The sequence below is a fragment of the Balaenoptera acutorostrata genome, chromosome 3 (genome assembly GCF_949987535.1).
Source record: "Balaenoptera acutorostrata chromosome 3, mBalAcu1.1, whole genome shotgun sequence".
NCBI lineage: Eukaryota > Metazoa > Chordata > Mammalia > Artiodactyla > Balaenopteridae > Balaenoptera > Balaenoptera acutorostrata.
The window spans coordinates 99,584,834-99,608,180 of record NC_080066.1 but is presented as its reverse complement, the minus strand read 5'-3'; the positions used below and the strand labels follow the sequence as shown (position 1 = coordinate 99,608,180).

Here is a 23,347-nt window from a genome sequence, read left to right as displayed (position 1 = left end):
AATAACTGGGTTCAGACTGGGAAAATCCGATTTGATGATAACATCAAAATGCTAGAACGCTGGAACTGGGAACAGCATTAGCATTTGCGATTCAATAAGCTAGGAATTTTGTATGTTTCCAGGGGAAAGTGATTGAGCTGCAGAGCAATGTAAAGACAGCCCAGCGAGGATGATTCCCTCTGCCAGCACCTAATGCACGCTCTGGGCCTAATAGAGACGCAAGCAGGCTGAATGTCCACTAACACAAATGGTTTGCTGCATTTCAAAATAATCCTGAATGCCTGGGGAAAAGGGGGGAGGCGGCTACTTTAAAAGACAGGGCTGTCCTAATTCACCCATCCTCTGAGCCCCTGGGTTGAGGAGCAATGTGAAGGCAGTACGTGGTAACAAGTTGCTCAGAATCTCTCCAGGTACTCAATCCCTCAGACTGGAGGTTTGTTAAAAACATCCTAACTCAACCAGGAGAGGGAAGTGACCAAATCAAAGTGGGGAGTGTCATTTCCTGCTTACCTTTTCTAACTCCAAAAGATGAAACCTTAGTACTTGTATTGCTTGTATCATCTGGAAGAAAAGTTTAGAGTGCGGAGTTAAGGCTCTGTGATGCCTGTGACTTGGAGGTTTCTAGTGGGGGATGGTGAGGGAATGGGGCTGGGAGAAGACACAGGCAAGTGGCCAGGCAAAGCCCACACATCAAGAAATCGTCAGAAAAACCAAGTGATTACTGATCATCTCTGCCTCGTTGGCTACGGGGTAGGAATCTGACTCAACCTATGCCGAAGCATTTAATATCTTTACCCCTCACGTTTCCTGAGCTATTTACAAGCACTGCTTTCCTAGGGATAGGCCTTCTTTCTCCGCCTCAGTCCTCTTTAACGTCGCCTCTCTCGACCTCAGGCCAAAATAAAAAAAATAAAAAAAAAAAAAGAAGAAGAAGAAAGAAAGGAAGGAAGGAAGAAAAAAGTCGCTTCTTTGGAGAGAGAAAGCTTTTTAGAACAGCACACCCTGCGAAATCCGTCCTTACTAAAGAAGGAAATACTCAAAAAGAATGGTGAGGCAGGGCCTTTGAAAGCGGATTTAAGTACTTTTAATATTGAAATCGTGCAAATTAGCAAAAGAATCGCACCTAAAAGTGGCCTGCGTTGGCCTGCCCCTCACCCCCCCCCCCCCCGCCCACCTCCGCGGCCCGCCCTCCGCCGCGCCGGCGGTGACTTCCTTCGGGTTAGCTGCCCGGGGCTCGGCCGCCTGCCCCGGCAAACAGAGGAAATCACTCACTTCTCGCCGCCTCACTCCCGGGGCCGAGACCTGGGGCGCATCCCCTGCTCTCGCTCTCGGCGCCGCGTCCCCGCTCGCTGCCTCCCTGGGCTCTGCTCGCCCTGACGTCCAACCCGCCCCTCACTCCCAGCTCCCCGGCAGGGGCTCTAAGCTCTTCCCTTCCTCCCCGTCGCTCTGGAGCTTCCAGAGAGGGCTCTGCTCGAACTCCCCGGAGCTCCGGGGAAAAGCGGGTGCTTCTGGGCAAGGAAAGGGGCCCAGGCTGGGGAAAGGCAAGAAACAGTGAGCCTTACCAAATTGTCCAGCTCTGGATTTGAGGAAAAAAGTGGCTTTTCGGCGCGAACCTATAGGAAGCAGGGAAAAGTCAGCATGAATTACCACTCCATTTAAAAGAAGAAAAACCCTGTCACCGACTAAACCGTAGTGTGTGAGCGGGGATGGTGGAGGGGCAGTGGCGGAGACGAGGAGAGGGGCTTTGGTAGAATACATGAAACAAACTAGTGCCTTCAGTCAATGGGGTCGGTTGAAAAAGAATCAGGGCCTCCTAGTTCTAGCCCCATTTAGGGGTACCTGGAACCTCTGAGCTGTAGCCGAGAACTCAGGGCCGTTCTCTGGGTCCAAGTACCCCCTTATCCTGCCATCCGCGGGGCTCTGGTTCGCAGCCTCCCTCACCTCCGCGCCGGCGCCGACAGCCCCGAAAGGCGCCCAGCTTCCTTCCCTCCCGGGCACTCTCGGGGCCCTCAAAGCCCCAATCCCCAATTCTTGTTCAAGTAGCTGCAGGCGGGGGAAAAGGCCAAGCCCCAGATTAGGAGCAGGTCAACTTTAATTCGAGGGTCGAGCCCCTGTATTCCTGGCTGGGGGGAAAAACAAACACCCATATTTATCTCTTCTTCCAATTTGCCTCCAGGCTCAAGGATGGGGAGGAGGTGTAGAGCGAGGACTGGGCCGGAGGAACAGATCGGGTGTCCCTGCCTCTTCCTTCTCTTTCAAGTAAAGCTCTGAGGAAAGGGGAGGGGGAGTGAGGGGCTGCAGGAGGGTGAGTGGGTCAAGAAGGTTGGACCTGCTTGGCGAAGACCGCGATGTCCTCGTTGAAGGAGTCGGAGGAGCAGACGTCCCCGCCGGCCACTCCGGGTTCCCGGGGAGTGCAGGTCGCCAGCTCGCACTTCTCAAAGACCAGAGCTAACAGAGGAAACAACGGGTGCCTAACGGGCAGCGCCACGCAGAGACACACACACGGAGACGGGGTGCAGAGGGGAAGGAGCAAGAACTGTAATCAACAAGTTTGGAGGGTTCGGATTCCTTCCTTTCTACCACAGGCACGCATCATACTTTACAACCCTTCCTCAGCCAGCCGAGCCTGGGCCAGAAACAGAAAGGAAAAACGGCCTGGCCCTTTCCCTCTGCTCAGGACTCCCTCAGATCTGGTCGGAGAAGCCCCTGGCCAGTTAGCCCGCCAAGTAAAAAGAGCCTCGGTTCCAACGTAATGAAACAGCCAAGATGCTCAGGCAGTCCGGAGCCCGGTGTTGATCCAGACCCACTCCCCACACGACAGAGGCCGCCCAACCAAACCCTGAGACCCAGCCCTGACCTCCCAAGAGAGGAACACTCCGTGAAATCCAAAATTGCTTTAACTCCGCATTTTAATGGGCATTTCAGAGGAGGCCCAAGGCTCACCTACACACACCCCCGAAGTGATATTTTCCTCAATCTAACCTCTCCACCCCCTTGCCTTATAAACTTGTTTGCTCCACTTCTAGTAAAGCCCGGGTGAGGGGACCAAAATAATAGGAATGGTACACGCCGAGAGCTTCCTTTCAAAGACCACATTTCTCCAGCTGGCGAAAATAAATAAATCGAGTGTTAAAACTTGGAAGTGTGCGTGTGCGCCTGTCCTTTGTGTTCCTCCGGGCGGTTGAGCTACACCTCGGGATGCTTGCGGCCTCCGCCTTCAGGCGCAGTTGCTGTTTACCGACACTGTCCCCTCCCCTCGGCATCCCGCAGCCTTCCCCACCTACCCTCAGCTGGGAGGGCCCGAGTGGTACACGTTGGGGCCGTGCACCCCCATCCCTCCCCGAGTTCTCGCAGAATTTAAAATAATTTCCAGCCATCTCCCTTACTCCCCCCAAGAGCTGCTCTGTGCAAGCAGCAGCCCCTTCCACCCCGCTGCACTTCAAGGTCTGCCCCCTTTATTTACAGAGAATTAAGAAGAGGGTGATTAGGACTTCCTGGCCGACAGAAGCAGCCCTGATCCCAGCTCCAACTGCATTTAGTGACTCCCAGACTCTCGGTAGGAAACAGAAAAGGAAAAAAAAGTTGCTCCTCATCGGCAGGAAACTTTCTCCTTCGTCAGGGCCTCTGTTAGGGGGCCTGGAAGGACCAGCTCTGCGTCCTTTGGCCAGGAATCCCGTCCTTGGGGAGAAGGCCCTGGCCACATTCTGAGGACTCAGTCACTCCCGGCTCTGGGGTCCGGAGTGACGGGGCCGTGGCGGTGGAGGAAGCCAAATCTTCCCCAGGACTTACACGCAAGGGGCAGAAGAGCAGGCCCCCTTCCCTGTCCTTTCCTAAGGCCAGCGGTTTCCGCCCCCCTACCCTAAGGAGAAATAACTCCCCACTTGGTCGTCCACCCCCTCATCCCCCCCCCCCCCCCCACAGAGACAAACACACACTCGCACTCGCACTCACACAGTACGCTGGGTCGGGAGGGGGTGGAGGTTGGTTTACCCATAGATCGCGTCCTTGTCCCGCTTCAAGGCGTCGTTGACAGCGGATCCCATGCTGGCCGGCATGACATTGGGGTGCGGGGCGTGCGCGCCGTAGTGCTGCGTGGCGTGGAGCGGCGGCCCGTGGTTCAGGTGGTGAACCGGTGGGATCGGCCGCGGCGCGTGAGGGTCTCCGTACATGGAAGCAGGCACCCCTACTCCGTCCATCCCGCCGTAATGGGGCAGCTCATCGTACTGTCAGAACCCGGCAAAGGGGCGGGGGGCGCAGGAGGTGAGAGAGAGCGAGGAGAGCCGAGGGAGGGTAGGAAAAGAAGCAGGGAGAAGAGAGAGAGGAGAGAAGTGGGTAAGGAATAGAGGCGGGAGAGAGGGAGAAGGCCAAGGGAAGAAGAGAGAGGAGGAGGAGGGGGCGGCGGGGAGGGGGGGGGAGGCAGGAGAGAAAGAGGGAGGAAAATACAAATAAAAACAAAGTCAGAAAGGAGAAAAGTACCGAGCACGAGTTGAACACACAGAAACCAAACCAGCCGAAACAACGGAGTTGAAAGTTGGGGAGGGGGGTGTTTTTAAATTTAAAAGATGAAAAAGTATGAACCGAGAGCAGCGTTTAGAGTAGGGAGAGGGGGCGGTGAGGCCGGGGATTGAGGGGGCGCCGGGAGGTCCCGCTCGGGCGGGAGGCAGCAGAACCGTAGCAAGCCAACCGAGGGAGAAGTGGAGTTAGTGTGAGGAGGAAGCCCCGGATCCCACCCCTAACCCCCCTTCGCCTCCTCCAGAGGATCCAATAAATCAAAAGGCGAAATGAAACAAAATAAAGAGAAGAAAAACGCTAATAATCAGGACGAGAACGCCGAGGACTAGGGAAGGCTGGGGCCAGTGCCTCCCCGGGGGCAGGGAGCAGAGGGTGGGGGTGGGGTGGGGGGAATAACGTGAAAGTTACCAGAAACATTATTTAGCAGCGGATTCCCTGCGTCCTTGTCAATTTCAGAGACAAAACAAGCAGCCCAGGCTAGTCTAGGCGGCGGCGCAGCGGCTGCGGCAGCGCGGCCCCAGCGGCGGCCCCGGCGGCGGCGGCGGCTCCTACGCAGCCGGTGCCCGCCCCGAGCCGCGGGAGCAGCGGCAGCAGCGGCGCAGCAGCGGCAGCGGCGGCAGCAGGAGAACCGGGGGAATCGCGCTGCTGGGGTAAAAGCTGGAGCGAGGCGAAAGCGTGTAACAATTGCACTCGCACACACACACAGACACACACACACACCACTCACACGCACTCGCCGCCCGCCCGCTCGCACAGCGTTGAAACACGCGCGCCCAGACACGCACACACGCACGCACACACACTCGCACACACGCAGAGGCACGGGGGGGAAAAGAAGCCGATGAATAATTTTGCTGCTATTTTTTTAAATACTGGCCGCCATCATCAAGCAGCGAGCAGCAGCAGCAGCGTTGAAGGGAGAGGAGGCATCGGGACAGGCCCCTCTTAGGAGAGGATTTATATCTAGGTAAGTGTTGGAGATTTAAACCTACCCTTTGCGCCATCAGTCTGCGCTCCAATAAACTCCTGGATGTGTCGTATATTTAATATCCCAGTCCGGATAAGAAAGTGATCTAGGCTGAAGATTCCTTTTTTTTTTTTTTTTTCCAAACCAAGGAGACTTCTCCCAGTTTTCCAATATGTTATTTTTAGGGGGGGGAAAAAAAAGCCCAGGCAAGACAACGAAGAGTTTTTTTTTTCCTGTGATATTTCTTCTTTTTCTCTTTTTTCCTCTTCTTCCTCCTCCTCCTGATCTTCCTCCTCCTCCTCCACCTCCTCCTCCTCCCCCCTCCCCTCCTCCTCCTCTTCGGTCCTCCTTTCCCCCTCTTTCTCTTCTCTTCCCCTCAGTTGGAAAAAAAAAAAAAAAGAAAAGAAAAAGAAGAAAAAGAAGAAAAAAAAAATTGTCAAGCCCCCGAACTGAAGGTTACGAGCGGCCCGTCAGCAGCCCACATGTAACCGAACTGTCGTGTTTCATGGCTTTTTGCCACTCCAGCTGTCAATCAAAGCCCGGAATGTCAAGGTAGTGAATGAATGATGGTTGATGATGATGAAGAGGAGGAATCTTTCAGACCCGTTTTTTTCTTCCAGTAAAACTCCGCGAGGGGTTTCTGCTTCTTGAATTTTTCCTCCCCCCCCCTTAGCTTTGCCCCCGCGGTATCTATAATATGATCCTCTCTCTTTAAAGTATCGTTCAAAGAAAGCAGGGGGGGGAAAAATCAAGAAAAAAAAATGAATAGTTTGCAAAAACTGGACTTCCTCCCCCCCTTTCCTGGTAGGTATTTTGTCTCTCCCTCTCTCGCTCGCTCGCTCGCTCGCTCTCACTCGCGCTCGCTCTCTCGCGCTCGCTCTCTCTCGCTCTCTTTCTCTCTCTGGGAGATGAGTGAGTGTCAGTAGGTGTTGGCAGGTTGGCTGCTGCCTGGCTTATAGAAGAGCCTCAGTTTGGCGGCGCGGGTCGGCGGCGGGAGAACGAAATGACGGAACCCGGAAGTCGTGGTGGCCATAGCCCTTCGTACAGCGGAGACACATCCCGGGAGTGGGGAGCGGGAGCGAGGAGGAGCGCGCCGCGCGGAGCCTCTGATATGCAGCGAGTGCGATCGGACGGCCCCGGTTGGGGGGGCGGGAGAGGCGGGGGGCGGGGGGCGGGAGGGGGAGGGGAGGAAGGAGCCCGGCAGACCCGAGCAAATCAGCGAGGCTGCTCCTCCGCGGGGACGGCGCGGGGGAAGGGGGGGGAGGAGGGAGGAAGAGGAGTGTGTGTGTGTGTGTGTGTGTGTGCGCGCGCGCGCGCACGTGAGGAAAGAGGGAGGGAAAGAGAGAGAGAATGAGAATGAAGAGGACAGGGAGAGCGCAGAGAGGAAAAATGCAGAAAACCACAGGGAAAGTACGGTACAGCCTAAGATTTTTAATTTTTTAAAAAAACTTGCTTCTAGTTCATTTCCCCATCACTCCCGTCTCCTGCCTAACGAGGTCGTGTCGGGGACGTTTGGCATGGCGCTCTTGCTTTTGTTCCTTTTAATTCCGCGGGCCCCCTACTCCTCTGCCAGCCGATTATCGCGCCCCGAAGGCTTTCTGCTAACACCCAGAGGCAGCAGGATCTGCAGACTGTACCAACGCCCGGCTAGAGTTTTGTTTTTGTTTTTGTTTTTTTGAGTGGTACTTTCTTCCCTGTGCAGATCCAGGACCCTTGTTGTCAACATTCATTTTTTTCTAGGACAAGAAGAGACCAGCTTAACTCAGAGAGCACTCCCTTCAAGCTTTGCGGACAAGGGCCACCCTGGAGAGTCTTTGGGGCCCGCGGTGGAATCAGGAGGAAGGGGAGGGAGTCGTTTGGGTTTTTGATGTTGTCTGATGTTGCCAAAGGGTGTGTGTGTGTGTGTACACGCGCGCGCGACTGGTGTGCGACTCCAAAGTGGATCTCACTTAGAGCTGGGAAGCATGGGAGAGAGAGAGAGAATGCATAGCGAGAGAGAATGCTTAGCAAGGAGGATTGGCCGGCACTCCCTGCCCAGCTTTGTTGTGGTCGCCGGGGGCGCAGAGGCCAGGCAGCGGTATCGCCGGCTAATGGCTGTGTTAGTTACACCGGGCAATTTCGGGGTATCAGGAAGATGGGGCCGACTCCGAATGAACTTTTCCAAAAAGGAAAAGGAGGAGAGTGGAGGGAAAGAAGGTAACTATCCCACATGGTTTGCGTAGAAAGTAGTTCTAGCCGATGTCTCGCCGAATCCCTGGCTGGAGCTGCACCCTGCCTCACCTCCGCGCCGCGGGTATCACGGCGGCCGCGCGTCAATCACTCCGAGCCGCGAGCTGGGGGCGGAGCTACGGTCTCCCCGCGCGCTCAGCTCTGCAGCCCCCGCCGCCCCCTGGCTCCCGGCAGCCCAGCAGCCGGGGCCTGCGCTCCGAGCGCGCCCTCTCCCCAACTCCTGGCTCTCGCCCTGGTTCATGGTCCCCGGCCCAGAGAATTGAAAACAGATTGTTCCTCAACAGCCGCCTCCTTCTCCAACTTTGAACCCATTCTGGAGAGTAGAAAGTAGCGAATCCTCTGCGCGGGGCTTTGACCCGACTTCCCGGGAGATTGGGGTGGGGGGCGCTCAAGGAGAATAAAGTACTCTGTGTGTGTTTGTGAGTGAGAGAGGGAGAGAGGGAGAGAGAGAGAAGGGAGTTGGTGGGGGGGGAGAGAGAATGAGAATAAGAGGGAGAAGGAGAGAAGGCGGATAGGCTTTTTTTTTTTTTTTTCCTTCTCCCTTTTCATCTTCTCTGCTTCTCTGTAAGCTTTCGGGCAACTCTCAACTGGGCTTAGATCGTAGCCTGCAGAGACTCCAAGCGGAGTCGGAGAAATTTGGCCCCGTTTTAATAGGGCTGGGGAATGAGCTCCGGAGGTCAATAAAGCCCTCCAAAAATGATGAATGATTGAGCACCTGTGATGATGATAGTGATTACCAGAGCAATTAAACAGTTTGATTAAATGAGCCATCATAACAATGATGTCTGCGGGAAATCGGCCCTTACATATAAAGAAAGATAGTGCGGAGGGGCTTGCAGAGGCGAGGGTAGCGCGACGTCAGGGAAAGGGGCCGCGGACCGCGCGGTATTTGCCAGGGTGGCCGGAGCAAGGACTGCCGGGCGCGCGGAGCTTCGGGGAGGAGAGTCTAGCCCAGGTTTTCAGCCACTCTTAAGCCGGGCTTCAAGCCTGCAAGAGCCGACTGGTATGAAACCTGCAGGCTGGGGGGGTAGGGTCCTTCCCCCTCCACCTCCTCATTTTTTTTCCCCAGAAGAACTCCAAGATTAAAAGCATCCTTCTTATTTGTTGCTGAGTTGTTCGTCGACGTATAAGAAAAGGTGAGTAAAAAAAGAAGATGCAAAAGAGAAGAAAAAGTTGACCTCCAGAATTTTATTACAAGAGGCAGTTGTTCGAATTCAGTTTAGCCGGGGCGGAAAGATGAGAGAGAAAAAAATCAAAGTGGTCTCGCTGCGGAGCATTTTCGACTTTGCCGAGGTCTTTATATTGGTGGATCCACGGTCCCCGTTCAGCGCCGCTAGCTGAGAAGTTTATACAGTTTTTCAGTTTTTAACTCTTCTAACTGTTCTTATTTTCAGTATTGCATATTTGTTGTCGCCAATAGGGTTATTGTTGTTTTAAATGCCCTGTACAGAAAGCGCCACTTTTCTTTTTAAAAAGGAACTCAGTTTCCTTGATAAATACTTCTTTTGTAAAAATCAACTTCGAACAGAACCTCTGCATCGCAGTGTTTAAATATTCAAAGTTGCTACCTTCTGCTTCTCTTACCATCACTTTTTTTCATAATGATATTGTGAAGTGAGGTAGCATTCCTAAAGCCTTTATTTAGAAAAACACTAGGATTTTTTTAAAAAAAGTTTCTTCCATGGCAGTGCATCCGAGTAAAAACAATTTAGACCGACTGATGATTTCTATATTTTCAAACAGTTGTTAAGCTAATGGGTTGATTACTCCGTGATAATCTTGAGCTTTACAAAAGAAAAAAGTTCGAACTCTATTGTCATGTGTTTTCATCCTTTGGGCGATGCAGAAGGCATTTTAACCCAAACTCCTTTCTTCCTTTCTCTCTCTCTCTTTCTCTCTCTCTAATATTCTGTAACTCCTCTTGCGTTTTATTGAGTACTCTAAAGCAAGTAACTGGGACAATCTGGTTACAGATGGGAGGGAGAGAGAAATAGAACATTTTGAGACACTGTTCAAGAAAAAAACCAACCAATCATTCTTAACTCCAAAGACCTTAGTTAAGAAGTGTGAGTGTGTTAAAAGTGAAGTCCTCCTGGAGGAAAATATGTGTCATTTAAAACTTCACTAGTTGCTTAAGGGGAGAACCCCGAATTTCATGCGACTAAAGAAATTTCACTTACCTAGTTGCACGTAATTTATGAAACCGTTAGTTTAAGATAGCATCGCAGTGCAGTGAATTGCACACAAGATCAAGTTGGAGGTGATTCACGATGTCAGTTCTTGGTCAATCTGATGAATTTAAAGGACTATTAGTTTTAATCACCAACTTGCTGATGTTTTATTAATAGAGCTGAAACACATTTAAGAACTTCATGGTCTCCCCTAACCCCCAATTTTGCAGTCCCATGGAAGCTATTCAAAAACAGTGGGGTACACAGGCTTTCTGATTTCTAGTCCGATAGTACGTTGTCGCTGATGCTCAATTCTCAGCCTCCGCACTCCCACCGGGGCTGCGAGGCTCAGCTGCTCTCCCACATTTGGGGTAAAGGAAAAGTAGGTGGGGCAGGCCCGGGAGACAGGCGTGAGATGGGGGTCGCAGGAGGCGGCACACACCTCCGTCAACAGTCAGCTCCTTTTGCCCAGGCTGGAAATGGTTTTAACAGGCGGTAAAATTTCATCTTGCGGTGTCAAATTGGGGTCATTTTGGGGTTAGAGTTCTCAGTGTCCGAGAGGAGCTGTCCAGCTGCGTGGGGACTCATTAACTGCAAAAGATCTGTTTCAGTAAAAACAATTCAAAGACAATCAGAAGGCTAAAGACCTTCTACAAATCGCATTTTACAAGTGCCCCAGAACAAATATGGATGCTGAAATCTATTTCTTCAGAATCCCAAATCGGCTACTTAGCTCTGGAGTGGGGGTGAGGGCACTGCATAAAAAAAGAGGTGAAAGGGAGGGGACCTGATTGGGGGGGCGAATGGGAGGGGGAATTGGGCCTTTCAAATTTAAGGGTCTGTTTTTAATCACCTCTTTCTTATTGGAGCATCCCCAAGACTTCTGAGAACTGCTTCTTTTCTATTTTTACTTTTCTCTCTTTTTTTTTTTTGTCTCAACATGGAATGATATTATAGGTAACATTCAACATTCTAAAAAAATAATTGAATGCCTCTATAGTTACTTAATTTAAAGGGCATTGGCTTTATGGAGAGTATTTAATTTGAAATGAGCAGTTATGAACCTAGACTCTATTTTAGGTGAATTTGCCCACCTTCCTTTAGGAGCTTGTGTTTCTTTTCACCTTTTTTTTTTTTTTTCTAGACAGTAATAGGTCCTCAGCACAGATAACTCCAAATTCCTCAGAACTCTGAGGTCTGAAGTGTTAATCTGTGTATTAAAATTGCTGGGTTTAAATCCTTTTTGTCTTCTTACAACTGTTAGAACAATTGACGCCTTGCTAGAGGAGCAAATAAATCCAACCGTAATCTTATTTGTAACTTTAGTTAATGTTTTGAATTGGAGTATTTTGGATTAAGCAGGGTTTTTTTGTTTTTTGTTTTTCCCTCTATAAGGTTAATTTTTATTTGTGGAGGTTCTGTTGGCTGGTTTGGAAGAAAGATATTATTACTTTAATTCAAAAAATTCCTTTAGGTAAAAGGAAAGTGCAATTTTAAAATGACAAGCTAGAAGTGAGATGCCTGGGGTTTTAGAATAAAACCAAATCAATATTTTAGAGTAAAATATTATTTGAAAGAAGTTTTCTGTCTTGCATTACTGACTTGAGCAAGTAAAAAGGATCAAAATATTTTATTCTTCCTTTCTCTCTGGACTCCACCTCTGTCACTAGGTCTTTTCTCTCCATCTGCTTCACTGTTATTTGGGTTCTGAATGCAACAGTGAATTTTTGTAGTCTAGCTCTCTTCTCCAAGCCTCCCAGAGTATAAATTGTTATTCAAGGAGTTTGATTGCGGCCCTGCAGAAACAGCCCTGAACCTAGTATCACTGGGACAAAGGCAGAGGGTCTCTCTTTCTGCTCCGACCTGCTGGCTGACAGTTTGAATTTTTAATATATATTTTATTTGGCATTTCCAATAACGTGTTTGCCTCTCCCTCCCCACCCCCTTGCAGCCATCTATTACTTTAAAAACATCTCTTTTCTATAAACCTCAGCTCATGCTTGTGAAGTGTTCTTGACCTTCCCAGCGATAAAACCAGAAGCTCTGAAAGTTGCTCTAGGAAGAATTCCACTTGCTTTCTTACCTGTTAACTTTGCTCACTCTCTTCCGAGTTGGGATGAAGGGAGGGAAGGGGACCTCTTTTTGTTTGTTTCTGTTTCCTGGTCCTTTCCCCACTTAGGCTTTCTTCCATATGCCCACCCCCCAATTAATAACAATAAGGCACCCCGCAATTTATGTTCTTACATAAGATGGGGTGGAATGATTTTACTTTCTTTCCTTTTGCTCTTATTTCTTATTTCTCCCAATTTTAGCTGCTTCAATACCTCGCAGTAGGAAAGTATTTCAATAAATAGCCCTCTAGCGCTATCTGGCGGGGCTCCAAGCGCGAGTGCGCTCTCTCTCGCTGTCTCTGGCTCCTTCCCGCTCTCTCTTCCATCCTCCCTTCTTTCCTCACATCTTCCTCTCTCCTTCTCTTGTCTCTTCCGCAATCTTGATCCTATCCCCCCTTTCTCTCTTTACTCTCTTCCTGCTGCCCTCTTTCTAGCTCCCACCCCCATTTGCCGCGCAGACAGCTGGAAGGACCCGGTCAGAGGCTGACACCCTCGGAACCAGGTGATGCTCCGGCGGGGGAGCTCTCCTAGGACCCCCACCTTCACCCAGCGTGGGTCACACACGTCCTTTGCCTTTGAGTCGGATCTTACTGTAGCTTAACACGTTGCTTAAGTCTCAGCCTCTCAGCCGTCGGTGGTTTGGAGGGGTTTAAACTGCATTTGTGAAGTTTGGAGGAAAGAAATCAGACACTGGAATCCCGTCTAGTGGAGCCCAGCTAAGTTTTAGGTCAGGAAGCCGAGTCTCAGTGCGAGTTTGAGGAAGGGTCGGGGCTTCGCAGGGGTGGGAACAGACCGTCGGGAGAGCGCTGGGCTGGGGGCGCCAGCTGCCCCCCCCCCTCCCGCAGGCCGGATCCCTACAACACAACGGACTGCTCCAGTTTAATATCCTGGGCCTGTCCAGGATTTTTTTTTTTAAATAAATTAGCTCTATCCTCCCTCTCCCATCACCACTACCACACCAAATTTGGAGAGGAGTGGAAAAGAAAAGTGGGATTAGGAAAGCTCACTGGAAACCTCACGGGACAAAGAAGAAAAAGACAGCAGAGACTGCGGGAACTCGCTTGGGGATGCAGTACTCATCAGCATCCTTCCTCCTTTCTCGAAGAGATTTGTCTTCTTATTTGTGGCTTTTTAAAAAAACAGTAGCCAGTAAACCTTCAGCAGTGTGTGGGGAGCCGTCAGAGGATATAGGGACAGAAGGAGAGATTCAACTCCAGCTGGGTGCTTTAGATTAAAATTTTCTCTCTCTCTCTCTCTCATACACACACACACACACACACACACACACACACACACACACACTCCACACACACTCTGAGCCTTAGAGAAATTTCCAGTCCTCCTTTGAGCAAATCTCTTCCATCTACTCCTTGAAACAGAGGAAAGGGTATGGGCCTGGGGGACAGTTACACACTCACTCAACTTTATGATTGCATTTTCTAAAATTTAGTTTTGACCTTGCAAAGTGAGGACCATACCTCCAATACAGACCCAGTCAGTGGATACTCGAAGTGAGGGGGCCTCAGCCTGCAGTGTCTGTGATCACACAGACAAAGACTCTTCCCAACTCAGAAATCCCCCCTCCCCACAATCTCAAAAATAGAATAGAAAGGAGGGTGGAGGATGACACAATCCTAGGTTCTCTTCCTCAGGAATTGCCCCCTCCCACTCCCATACTGAAGGAAGAAAGCACAGTTCCGTGTAATTAATTGAGGGCTGTTATTAGGTCATCATTAGCCAAGGTGCAAATAATTGCAGCCCATTTTTACTTAAAATTGACCAGCCCCAGAGTGATAGATCGATTTGGAGTATAAAAATGATGTATCAAAACATCAATGTCGATTATTTGAAATATTGTAGTCGAATTTTTTTATTGCTTCATCGGTTAAGTGTCTGAAAGTGCAGTGTTCAAACATATACTTATGTTGTCAATACTGTCAGAACTGTCAGTTTTACTATACTGGATTTGTACTACATTTCGAATTTACTCATTTACATAAAATGCCCACCCTAGGATTCCCCCATCCCTACCCCGTCTCTCTCTCTCCTCCCATCTCTGGAAAATCCGTGTCAGTTTCTTCAAAGGATTCAGCAATCTTTGCCTCAGCCAAAGTGTGCAGTGCCTCTTTTACTCAATTTTCCACATCGGATTACATGTCTTTTTCACCATTTCTAACTTTCAAAGAGAGCCTTCCTCCTTTCTTTCCAACTCTGCCTCCTCCAACCTTTTCTCTGAAATAGTATTGTAGCACTTGGAAAGCTTCAGGTTTAAATAGCCACATCTCAGCTCCAAATAAACCATTTAGGTAGAAAACCAAAAAACCGGACTTCACTGTACCTCCTTGGCTTCACTCTTGTAAACCGGGCTTCGCTGGGCACACGATCTCACACGTGTTAGGGTCTGTTATCAAATTACCTGCAGGATTCAAATCTTACAGGGAAAATGAATTTGGAAATATAAATACTTTTTCTTTCTTTTTACTTAAAAGCTGTGATAGGAGAAAAAGAAACAATATATATAAATGATTGGCACGTTTTACCTTTAAAAGCTTTTGAACTCAATTGAAAGACACAAGTTGGAAGCAGAATTGACAGTTTTAATTCTACCCATTTTCACCTGGCACGTCAGATCAGAGGCAATCATTTATTTTATGAGGGGTAGATGGGTAAGTCGGATACAAAGCTTGAATCCACTGAAGTCTCTATCCTAAAAAAATCACAGAGAAATTATTGAAACGCAAACATTCCACCGCTCCACCCTCTCAGTCTAGACTAATTGAAATTTATAAATTCACATTCTGCCTAATTTTATGCTTTTTATTTTGTTTTCTAGGATTCCCTCCAAGACTGATAGGAAAGACAGGGCCACTTCTGGACTATCTGTGAGGATGTGTTTCTTTCTGTAACACTGAAGCACTTTTTATAAACCTTTTAATGTATTTAAATAAATCTATTTGGACATTAAGAGAAGCCATACATACAAAGATAGTTTGGCTTTATGCCGGCAATCCCAACATTAGAAAAAAAAAATTCACAATCCAACTGAGAAGCTTTTCCGTGCCCAACCTTGGTCAAAAAAAAAAAAAAAAGAAGGAAAGCAAAAGAAAGTTTCCTGCGTGCATCTGCATGTCTTCGTGTGCACGATTATAAACATCTCCCAGTCCTTGTTTGCCCGTTACCTCCCTCCTGCCATACACTCGAAGGCAGAGGCGTCGAGGGATGGCCCCCAGAGATCTGTGTTTACTCAGGTTTTCTTAAAAAAATCTCTCCGCCATGTATGACAAGTGTTACTTCAAGAAATTCATCAGCCTTCTATAGATACTTCCAGTTTTACTGTAATGATCTGCAGAAGACAACTGCCATCACTTTCTCACATCCCAAGGTGTTGCAGGAACTCACAGAAAGGGGAGAGTGGCTGAAACGCTTAATTACAGTGGCGGAGGTGGGGCGCGAGGCGGGACCGAGGGAGGGAGAGTGAGGAAGGTCTTTACCTGGCCAGTATGTAGAAAGCTGCGAATCCTCACGGCGAATATTTGGGAAAGGTAGGGTTGCCTTTTTTTTTTTTTTTTTTGTAATGCCTTTGGGGAGAAGTGATACACTTGTGTAACAATTAGCTCAGACAATAAAAATAATTGGAAAATCAGTTGGAATTTCTGAGTTTTTAATTACGTTTAATTTCGTGCTAAGCCGTAAAATTACGAATGCCCCTCATCTAAACACTCTCCTCTTGTAAAGCGTTTAACAACAATTATTCCTTAATCAGTCTGAATGTGAGTCACAAATGATGCTTTTCCACATCAAAGGGACGTCCTTCGACGTTACCTTTTAGTCATAAGTAAGAGGATTAATTCCTATAATTAGAGGGATAAATATGTGCATAAATACATCTCTCACTCTCTCCTTTAAAAAAAAAAAAAAAAAGAACAACACTTTCACTCTGAGACGTGGGGTAGGGTAAGGGTTTTTAATTGTCCGCTTCGGCCCTACACCCCTTTGCTGGCCGGCGAATCGAACCGAGGAGACGCGAGTGCGAAGCACAGACCCCCAGAGGGACACACACGCGCACACACATGTACACAGAAACGCACACACGGGTCTGGCAGGAGGTCCAGTGCTCGGGGTCCCAAGGCCCCCGCCAATTCCAGTGCGACCCTCGCAAGACAATAACCCACCCCCACCCTTGGCCCTGGCCGCGCTGCGAGAGAGTTCTCTTCCTGTGGTCCACTTGGCCTGGAAAGTGGGGTCCCTGCCCTACGCCGAAGCTCCAGGTTGACTCTTGAAGGCTACAAATAAAAATTGAGCATGACCTTTTAAAGCTCCTGTGTGAATATCTCATTTACCTAATGACTTTATGTCACCTAGGAAGAAGGTCAATTTCCTCTTAACCTTTCCCCCGCTGCTGCAGTAAGCATTCTTCCCTAATCAATGGTGGCTGGAATAATCGATTCCCATTTTATGATCGCTGACAAACTCAGTCTCTGCGCGGGGTGTGAGCGCGGCGGGGCTCGCTCAGGCTGGGACAGAGGTCTCTCTGGGTACGCCCAGCTCCGCCCGGCGCCGAGGGAAGCAACTCGCTCTTCCGTCGAGTTCGGAGACCTTGGCAAACTTCCCTCCCCCAACCGCCGGCGTGACTTCTGAGTTGTCACTAATCCGAACCTGATATTCACCAGAGCTCCTTCGGTCACCGACAACGCTCCCCGCTGCTGCTGGGCCTCCCACCCGCCCCTCCTCGGCGTGTTTTCATTTCAAAGTCTGAAGGCAGGGATTGCCCGGACCCAAAGGGGGGAGAGAGAGAGAGAGAGGGGAGAGAGAGAGAGAGAGAGAGAGAGAGAGAGGGAGAGAGAGAGAGAGAGGGAGAGAGAGAGAGTGTTTTAGTTTCATTTACATTTTAAAAATTATTTTTGCCTTCTTCGGCGTGGATCTCTCAGCTCTTTCACTCTAAGCCCCGCTTACTTTGCATAAACAAAGCAACAACAGAAGCTCAGAGTGGGTGGATTCGTGTGGAAATGAAGTCAACTGGCAGAGTTCTCTCTTTCTCTTTTCCTATCTCCTTTCCTTTTCCCCCTCCCTCTCCCATCTTTCCTTCCTGTCTCGTATCTTCCTCCTCCTCTACCCCCCCCCCCCACAATACTCAGTTATCCTAAAAGATAGGTTTATTAGATGCCACTTTACCTCTATTTTTAGTTCCCAAGTTTGGGGAAATTACCAGGAAAATTACTAAGTCAGAGCTAATTGGAAAGTGAATTTGGGATAGGTTCAACATTCTTGATCTTTGCAGGGCATAAATATGAGCCCCTCTCACCTCACAATCTCTCATAAAGTAGATGTTGGCTTTTACCCACACAAGGCTTGTTTGAAGAGACCTCTCTGTTAACACTGGTTCACCTCTGGTCACTGAAGTTTCTTTCCCCTTATTCTGCCCTCACCCCATTTTCACTTACTACCAAGCCATGATGAAGCTGCTGCTGACTACCAAGTAATCAAAAAGCCTGCTTAGCTAGTGTTCAATGACAGGCAAGAAAATCACTTTTCTTGGAAAAGATGTCCTATACCCAGATACTTTTCAGATTTCTTATGATTAAGCAGCTAGTTAAAACTGATCCCCAAACTGAACCTTTCCTCCTGAGAGTGTTCTCTCAGGTCACATTGATGGTCTTTGAAGAGGTAATTAAAATGCCCCTTTTTAAAAAAATTCATGCACCTCATTACTCATGGGCAGACATTCTGTTACAATTGAGAAGTCTGTCAAACAATCAAAACAAAAATGTAGATATTCTACCTTAGAAGGTACAATAAGTGATAAATCGCTTACTCTGGTGTAAAAAACAAACAAACAAACAAAAAAGGTATTTGAGTTCAAGGTGAGGCATATCTGGGTCAAAACACTCAGGGTCAAAACACTGTTCACCCACAACAGCCGCCTCGGGTCCTGTTAGAAACACAGATGGCAGACAAGGCCACCTCTCCAGCCTGCCAGAAACTTGAGCTTCATTTCATTCTTGCCTTGGGTCTGAAGGCTCTAGCGTTGTTACCTCTGAGAGGCGGTGAGAACAGCACAGGTGCAGGACCTGACCTGGGATGGGGCCAGGCCAAGCCCCCAGTACTGCTACTTCCCTTCTTCCTTCATACCAGGAAGTACATTTGCAGCTCTAGTTGAATTAGATTCTGGATTTAAGTGGCCGTTGAGGGCTGGTCCAGCCATGAGTCACAGTTTATAACTGCCTGGCTTTTAGAAGATTTGTTTCATGTTCCCAACAACTGACTTACACACTTTGCGATTACAACTTGTTCAGTCCAGGAAGCACTTGTGCCGGAAGAGTTCCCCATTGCTAGGAGACCTGAGTGGGACTTTTATCTCAATTTGACACAGGAGCAGACAGATTGGGGATGGGCCCCTTGACCTCAGATAATTACTACAGTCTTCCCTCTTAATCAAATTTAATTCTCACACAAGGAGTAATTAACAACCTCTGACTACTCACTCACTCTATGAGAATTTCCTTTCCTTTTCTTATCTAAAGGGCCCTCACAGGGATGTTGAATAATATGTTTAATATTAGTTTTTAGTTTCACTTCAATTAAACATCTTGCATTTTGCTCACTTTGTCCACAGTCAATGGAACACATTTAGCATAGTCTTGGGCTGTGTTCTCATTCTAGCAGGTGAACCAGGAAATCCAATCATCAGTTTACTTCTCTCTCCACTCCCCATACTGCACACTAGATTGCTCATTGGACAAAGAAAATTCTTTAATTGTGCTTAATTTAGATAGCATGTCAGAAGAGATTTTTTTAATAACAAAAATGTTATTCTCTCCCTTTGACTTTCTAACAACTTTGTCTTTACCAGTGTCTCATTCAGGGGTATAGGTCAAAATTACATGTCAGGATATAAACTGTAAGTATAGGAACAGGAAGAAGGACCACACAGACTACTAGCTTTTCAAAGGTGACTGAGGTTTCTGCAAGGCTCATGTCCTAAATGGAAAGACATCTCTTTCAAACATCTCTAAGGGAGAGGGTTGAATTAGATCACTTCTGAGGCTGTTTCTAATCCTGGAAGGACAAAAAGGAACTCCCTAGCTGAGGAGCAGTCAGGAGCCTAGGCTCCGGAGTCTCACAGGAAGGAGCTGAATCCTGGTTCTGTCCTGAGCTAGTTGTGTAATCTCAAGAAACTTAACCTCTTTGAACCTCGGTAGTCTCGTGCATAAAATCTGGATAACTATACTTGATATTACTGGCCCCCCCCTGCCCCGATCCACTCTTTACTTTCTTTCTCCATCAGGCTCTGTGATCCCGGAGGCTCATATGGATGGTTTCAGAATGCCACCTTGGCCTTTGCTTCCTGTTGGGTTTGTTCCGAGTGGGTAGAGTGAGGTCTGAGTCCTGATTTCCAGGGTCCCTGGGGGCTGGCTGCATCCCAGCGATGGCTCAGGCAGCCCTCTTCACAGAGTTCTCTCTCTGGGTTCAGGTAACCACTTCCCTCCCCATTACCAGCCTTGGCGCACTGCACCATCCCTTGTGGTTTCCTAACACCCCACTCACACCTTTTTAATATAGTTCCTTTATGAAGCATTCCTCAAATTACCCAATTTGATATGCACTATCTGTTTCCTGCTGGACCCCTGACTGATATACCTAATAAACTTGTTTGGAGGATTAAAATTAAATGAGATAACGTATGTAAAGCACGAAGCACACTTCCTCGCATATCGTAAAAGCCTGATAAATAGAACTTTTAGTTATTTTTTTTACAATTATTATCTGCTGCATCCCCCTCATTTTATGTATGAGGAAATGGAGGCCCCAAGCGGTGAAGGTACTAATTCAATGTCTATTTAACTCAAGATAGTAACAACCCTGGGACCAAGTCCCTGGACTAGAAACTCTCGGTTCACTGCTCTTTCTACAGCAGCTTGTTGAGCAAAACAGATGGGGGAGGAGGGAGATCCTTTTGTCACAGTTGTTGAAAAAGGGTTAGGCTAGTTAGAGGCAGAGGTGCCCGAGATAATAAGCATCTTTCCATGTAGCACTGGATTTGTCTCTGCTAAATTATTGCTGAAATAAAGCATGATGTTGTGATTTGGAATCCAGTGATTTCACTAAGAATAGAATGGGTATGTTACAGAAGGAGCAATGTATGCTTGACAGGGTAAAAACAAAAGTATGAACACATAATTGGAAGTTGTACCAGGAGGCATCCCAATGTTTCTAAGACATATAGGGTATACCAGAATTAATTTTTAAATAAAGGCTGATTTTTGGATTAGCAGTGCAGATGAAGTATGAATTTTATAATTCTTTAGAATACACAACTGCACTCATGTATAATACAATCAGGACACCACATTCTATAACTTGATAATACTAACAAGGTGATGGGCATCATTCAATTACTAATTCCTATTTTCATTCAATCATTCAATTTATTGTGTCCGTAATATTCTCTCAAAATCTCTTACAGGTGTTAACATAAAGATTAATTAAATATTAATATATATAATATATTAATTAAATATATTCTCTGCTTCAGTGGGTTCACATAGTGAAATAGAAGTAGGTGTATCAACAGATTTTGGTATGAACAAAGGTAGAAATATGCCTAGGCTACTATGGGAGCCTTGAAGAGGTTGTGTGGAATAGAGAGCACTGAGAGAAGCGGCTTTCCTGGGTCGATCGTGAATCTTAGCAAAGAGAAGTTTGTCTCAGTGCAATTACATTCTAGCCTTCCAGATCCTTCAAAATTATAGATGATATCATTTTATTAATATTTAGCTCTTACTAATATAAATATTAGTAACGATACCAAAAACCCCCCACATATAACATTGTATTACATTTTACTATGGCAGGTTGGCTGAGTATATGTGAAACTTAGAAAAATTTAAATAATATTTGTCTTGGTGACTAGAGTGTATGACAGGAAAAGAGAGATACATTTAAAAGATGATATTTTACACAGACTCCTTGAAAAATGTTACCTTCAAAGAAGATTGCTTTAATGTACTTTACCAATTAGGCCTTATTTATATAATGAGTTAGCTCAGGTTTATCTGAGATATAAACACATACTTTGAAAAATGAGTTGGAACCTATGCATGGAGAAGAAACATAGGGCCATTTCTTCCAGAACCTAGGATATATTCATATACAATTGGACACACTAATAAATATAACACAACCTAAAACAGGTTGTTTCTACATATTCATCACAAAACTGGTCATTACATCTCAATTTTAAAGGATAAACATGATGCCTAAGTATAATTTACCATGGTAAAGCTGCTGAATATTTGTGTCTTTCTTTGGAAGTCCAAACTAAAAACTTATATACCTCTGGCTTGTTCTCATTCAGGTTGCTTTTGTCTACTGACCCTGATCATTCTCACTTGGTTCACTGATTTTTTGTCCACCCTACATCACAATCCATTCCTGTGCACATTAATTATGTGTGTGTACGTGTACCTATATATGTACGTATGTATATATATCTCCATCTTAGCCATCCACAATTACAGCTACGCTTGGAACTTAAACTTACTTTCAAGATCTCAAATGTAGAGATTTGGTTTTTCTTTCCTACCATATCTTTATTCTCTATTGAAACAAACTATTCTGTCTTCATTATGACTCTTATTATGACTTCTGGCTTCTTGATCATTTTCTGCCAATGTATTAGTCACATCTTGATTTACTTGATCGTCTACCCAGTTTAAAGCATTAAGAAATCATTAAACATTGATCTTAATTTATTTTTCATTTTTAAAAGTAATATATACTCATTAAAGACAATTTGACAATGTGGAAAAGTGGGTAAAAGAAAAAATCACCCATAGACAAAGTATCCAAACACAGTTGCTTTCACAATTTTATTGTATTTCTTTGCATTTTTCCTATATATAGTTCCTTTTATGTAGTTGTAATTGTACTTTGCATAAAATTGCATCCTATTTAAGCTTTCAGGTTCTTTACGACCATCAATCTATATGTCATCAATTAAATTAAATATCATAATTCACTTTTCCATTACACTATTATTGGGCACTAATTTATTTTTTCATTTTTATGTACAATTCTGTAATGAGCATTTTTGTGCATAAAGGTTTTTCAAAACTCAGAATTATTTTCATAGAATGGATTCCTGGACATAGATTGAAGGGTGTGAGTGTATTTAAGTCAAAATCCAAAGCTTCTATTGTTTTTTTAAAAAAATTAATTAATTAATTAATTATTTTTCGCTGCGTTGGGTCTAGGCCTCTACTGCTTTTTGAACTTTTTGTTATGACCTCCCTGACGACCTCCAACTTAATTGTAATCATTTTCTGTTTCTCTGGCTGAAAAATCAACTTTTGAGGGAAGAAGTCCTGAATACATACACGTTATATTTACAGCCTGAACTTCAACTGGCCTCCTGAAGCTAAGATTACTCTTCTACCCATTTTCTGTGGTGAATCCTTCTTTTGACAATATGTCATTCTCTCCTCTAATCCCCTGTCCCTTTCTCTTTCCTTCCTTTTCCTTCCTTTCCTCCTTTTCTCTTTTCTCTACAAACCACTCAGAAGCCCCTAAGTACTCTCACCCCTCTCATTCTCAGATGACTTCACTTCCTGCTTCACTGAAACCGAGAATTTCTGGCATAAGCTTTGTAATGCTCTCTTTTCTGTTATTTCCTGTTCTCTCAGTCATAACATCACTGTTTTTAAGAATGACCACTCATTATCTTTTTACTTTTATATTTAGTAAAATATTTGTTACATACAAAAGCATATATGTAACATATTTGGTTGTTACAAAATATAATCATGAAAGGAACATTTGCGAACTAGCCACATGGCTTAAGAAGGGGAACACTGCATAGAATCATGTGTTCCTTCCTTTTCATCCTGCTTCTTCTTCCTGGGGTAACTACTAGCCTGAATTTTTAAAAATATTTTTTTGTGTTTATGTATTCCTGAACTATATCTATCTATCTATCTATCTATCTATCTATCTATCTATCTATCTATACACACATATATATAGTATATGAACTATATAAATCGTATATAACATTATTAGTATATTAATAAATATCAACCTCTCTATATATACTATATATTGGTACTATATGTATATACATATGTATGTATATATATTTACAAACAATATTCATTGAGCTTTTATTAAAAAATAAAAATGGTATCACACTCAATGGAGTCTTTCTGGATTCTTTTTTTCATCCAATATTGCACTTTCAAGATTAATTTTTTTGTGTGTACTTTTTCTTTCTGTTTGATATTCCATTGTATAAACACAACACAATTTAATTATCTTTCCTTCTTTGGGTTGTTACCATTTTTGTTGTTGTTGTCAATATT

At 46.1% G+C, this 23,347-nt stretch overlaps 1 protein-coding gene and 1 long non-coding RNA gene across 6 annotated transcripts in view; one reads left to right on the top strand and one right to left on the bottom strand.

Moving 5' to 3' along the window:
* The window catches only part of MEIS2 (Meis homeobox 2), a 201,509-nt gene extending 195,725 nt beyond the window's left edge, over positions 1–5,784 (bottom strand). The window contains exons 1-5 of one of the 5 annotated variants that reach the window (XM_057544120.1): positions 5,505–5,784; positions 3,991–4,223; positions 2,330–2,471; positions 1,563–1,613; positions 511–561 (exon numbers count right to left, since the gene is read on the bottom strand). In XM_057544120.1, the coding sequence (XP_057400103.1) occupies positions 511–561; positions 1,563–1,613; positions 2,330–2,471; positions 3,991–4,223; positions 5,505–5,516 (489 nt within the window). In that variant the 5' untranslated portion in view covers positions 5,517–5,784. Of the gene's footprint in view, positions 1–510; positions 562–1,562; positions 1,614–2,329; positions 2,472–3,990; positions 4,224–4,920; positions 5,439–5,504 lie in introns of those variants that run through there. The other 4 variants (XM_057544122.1, XM_057544121.1, XM_057544123.1 and 1 more) reach the window with 4 other exon arrangements.
* Positions 5,785–5,950: 166 nt separating this feature from the next.
* On the top strand, positions 5,951–15,531 carry LOC130707694 (uncharacterized). Its single transcript, XR_009007710.1, has 3 exons — positions 5,951–6,031; positions 8,778–8,844; positions 14,824–15,531. It is a non-coding gene; the product is annotated as an uncharacterized LOC130707694 (long non-coding RNA).
* The last annotated feature ends 7,816 nt before the right edge of the window (positions 15,532–23,347 follow it).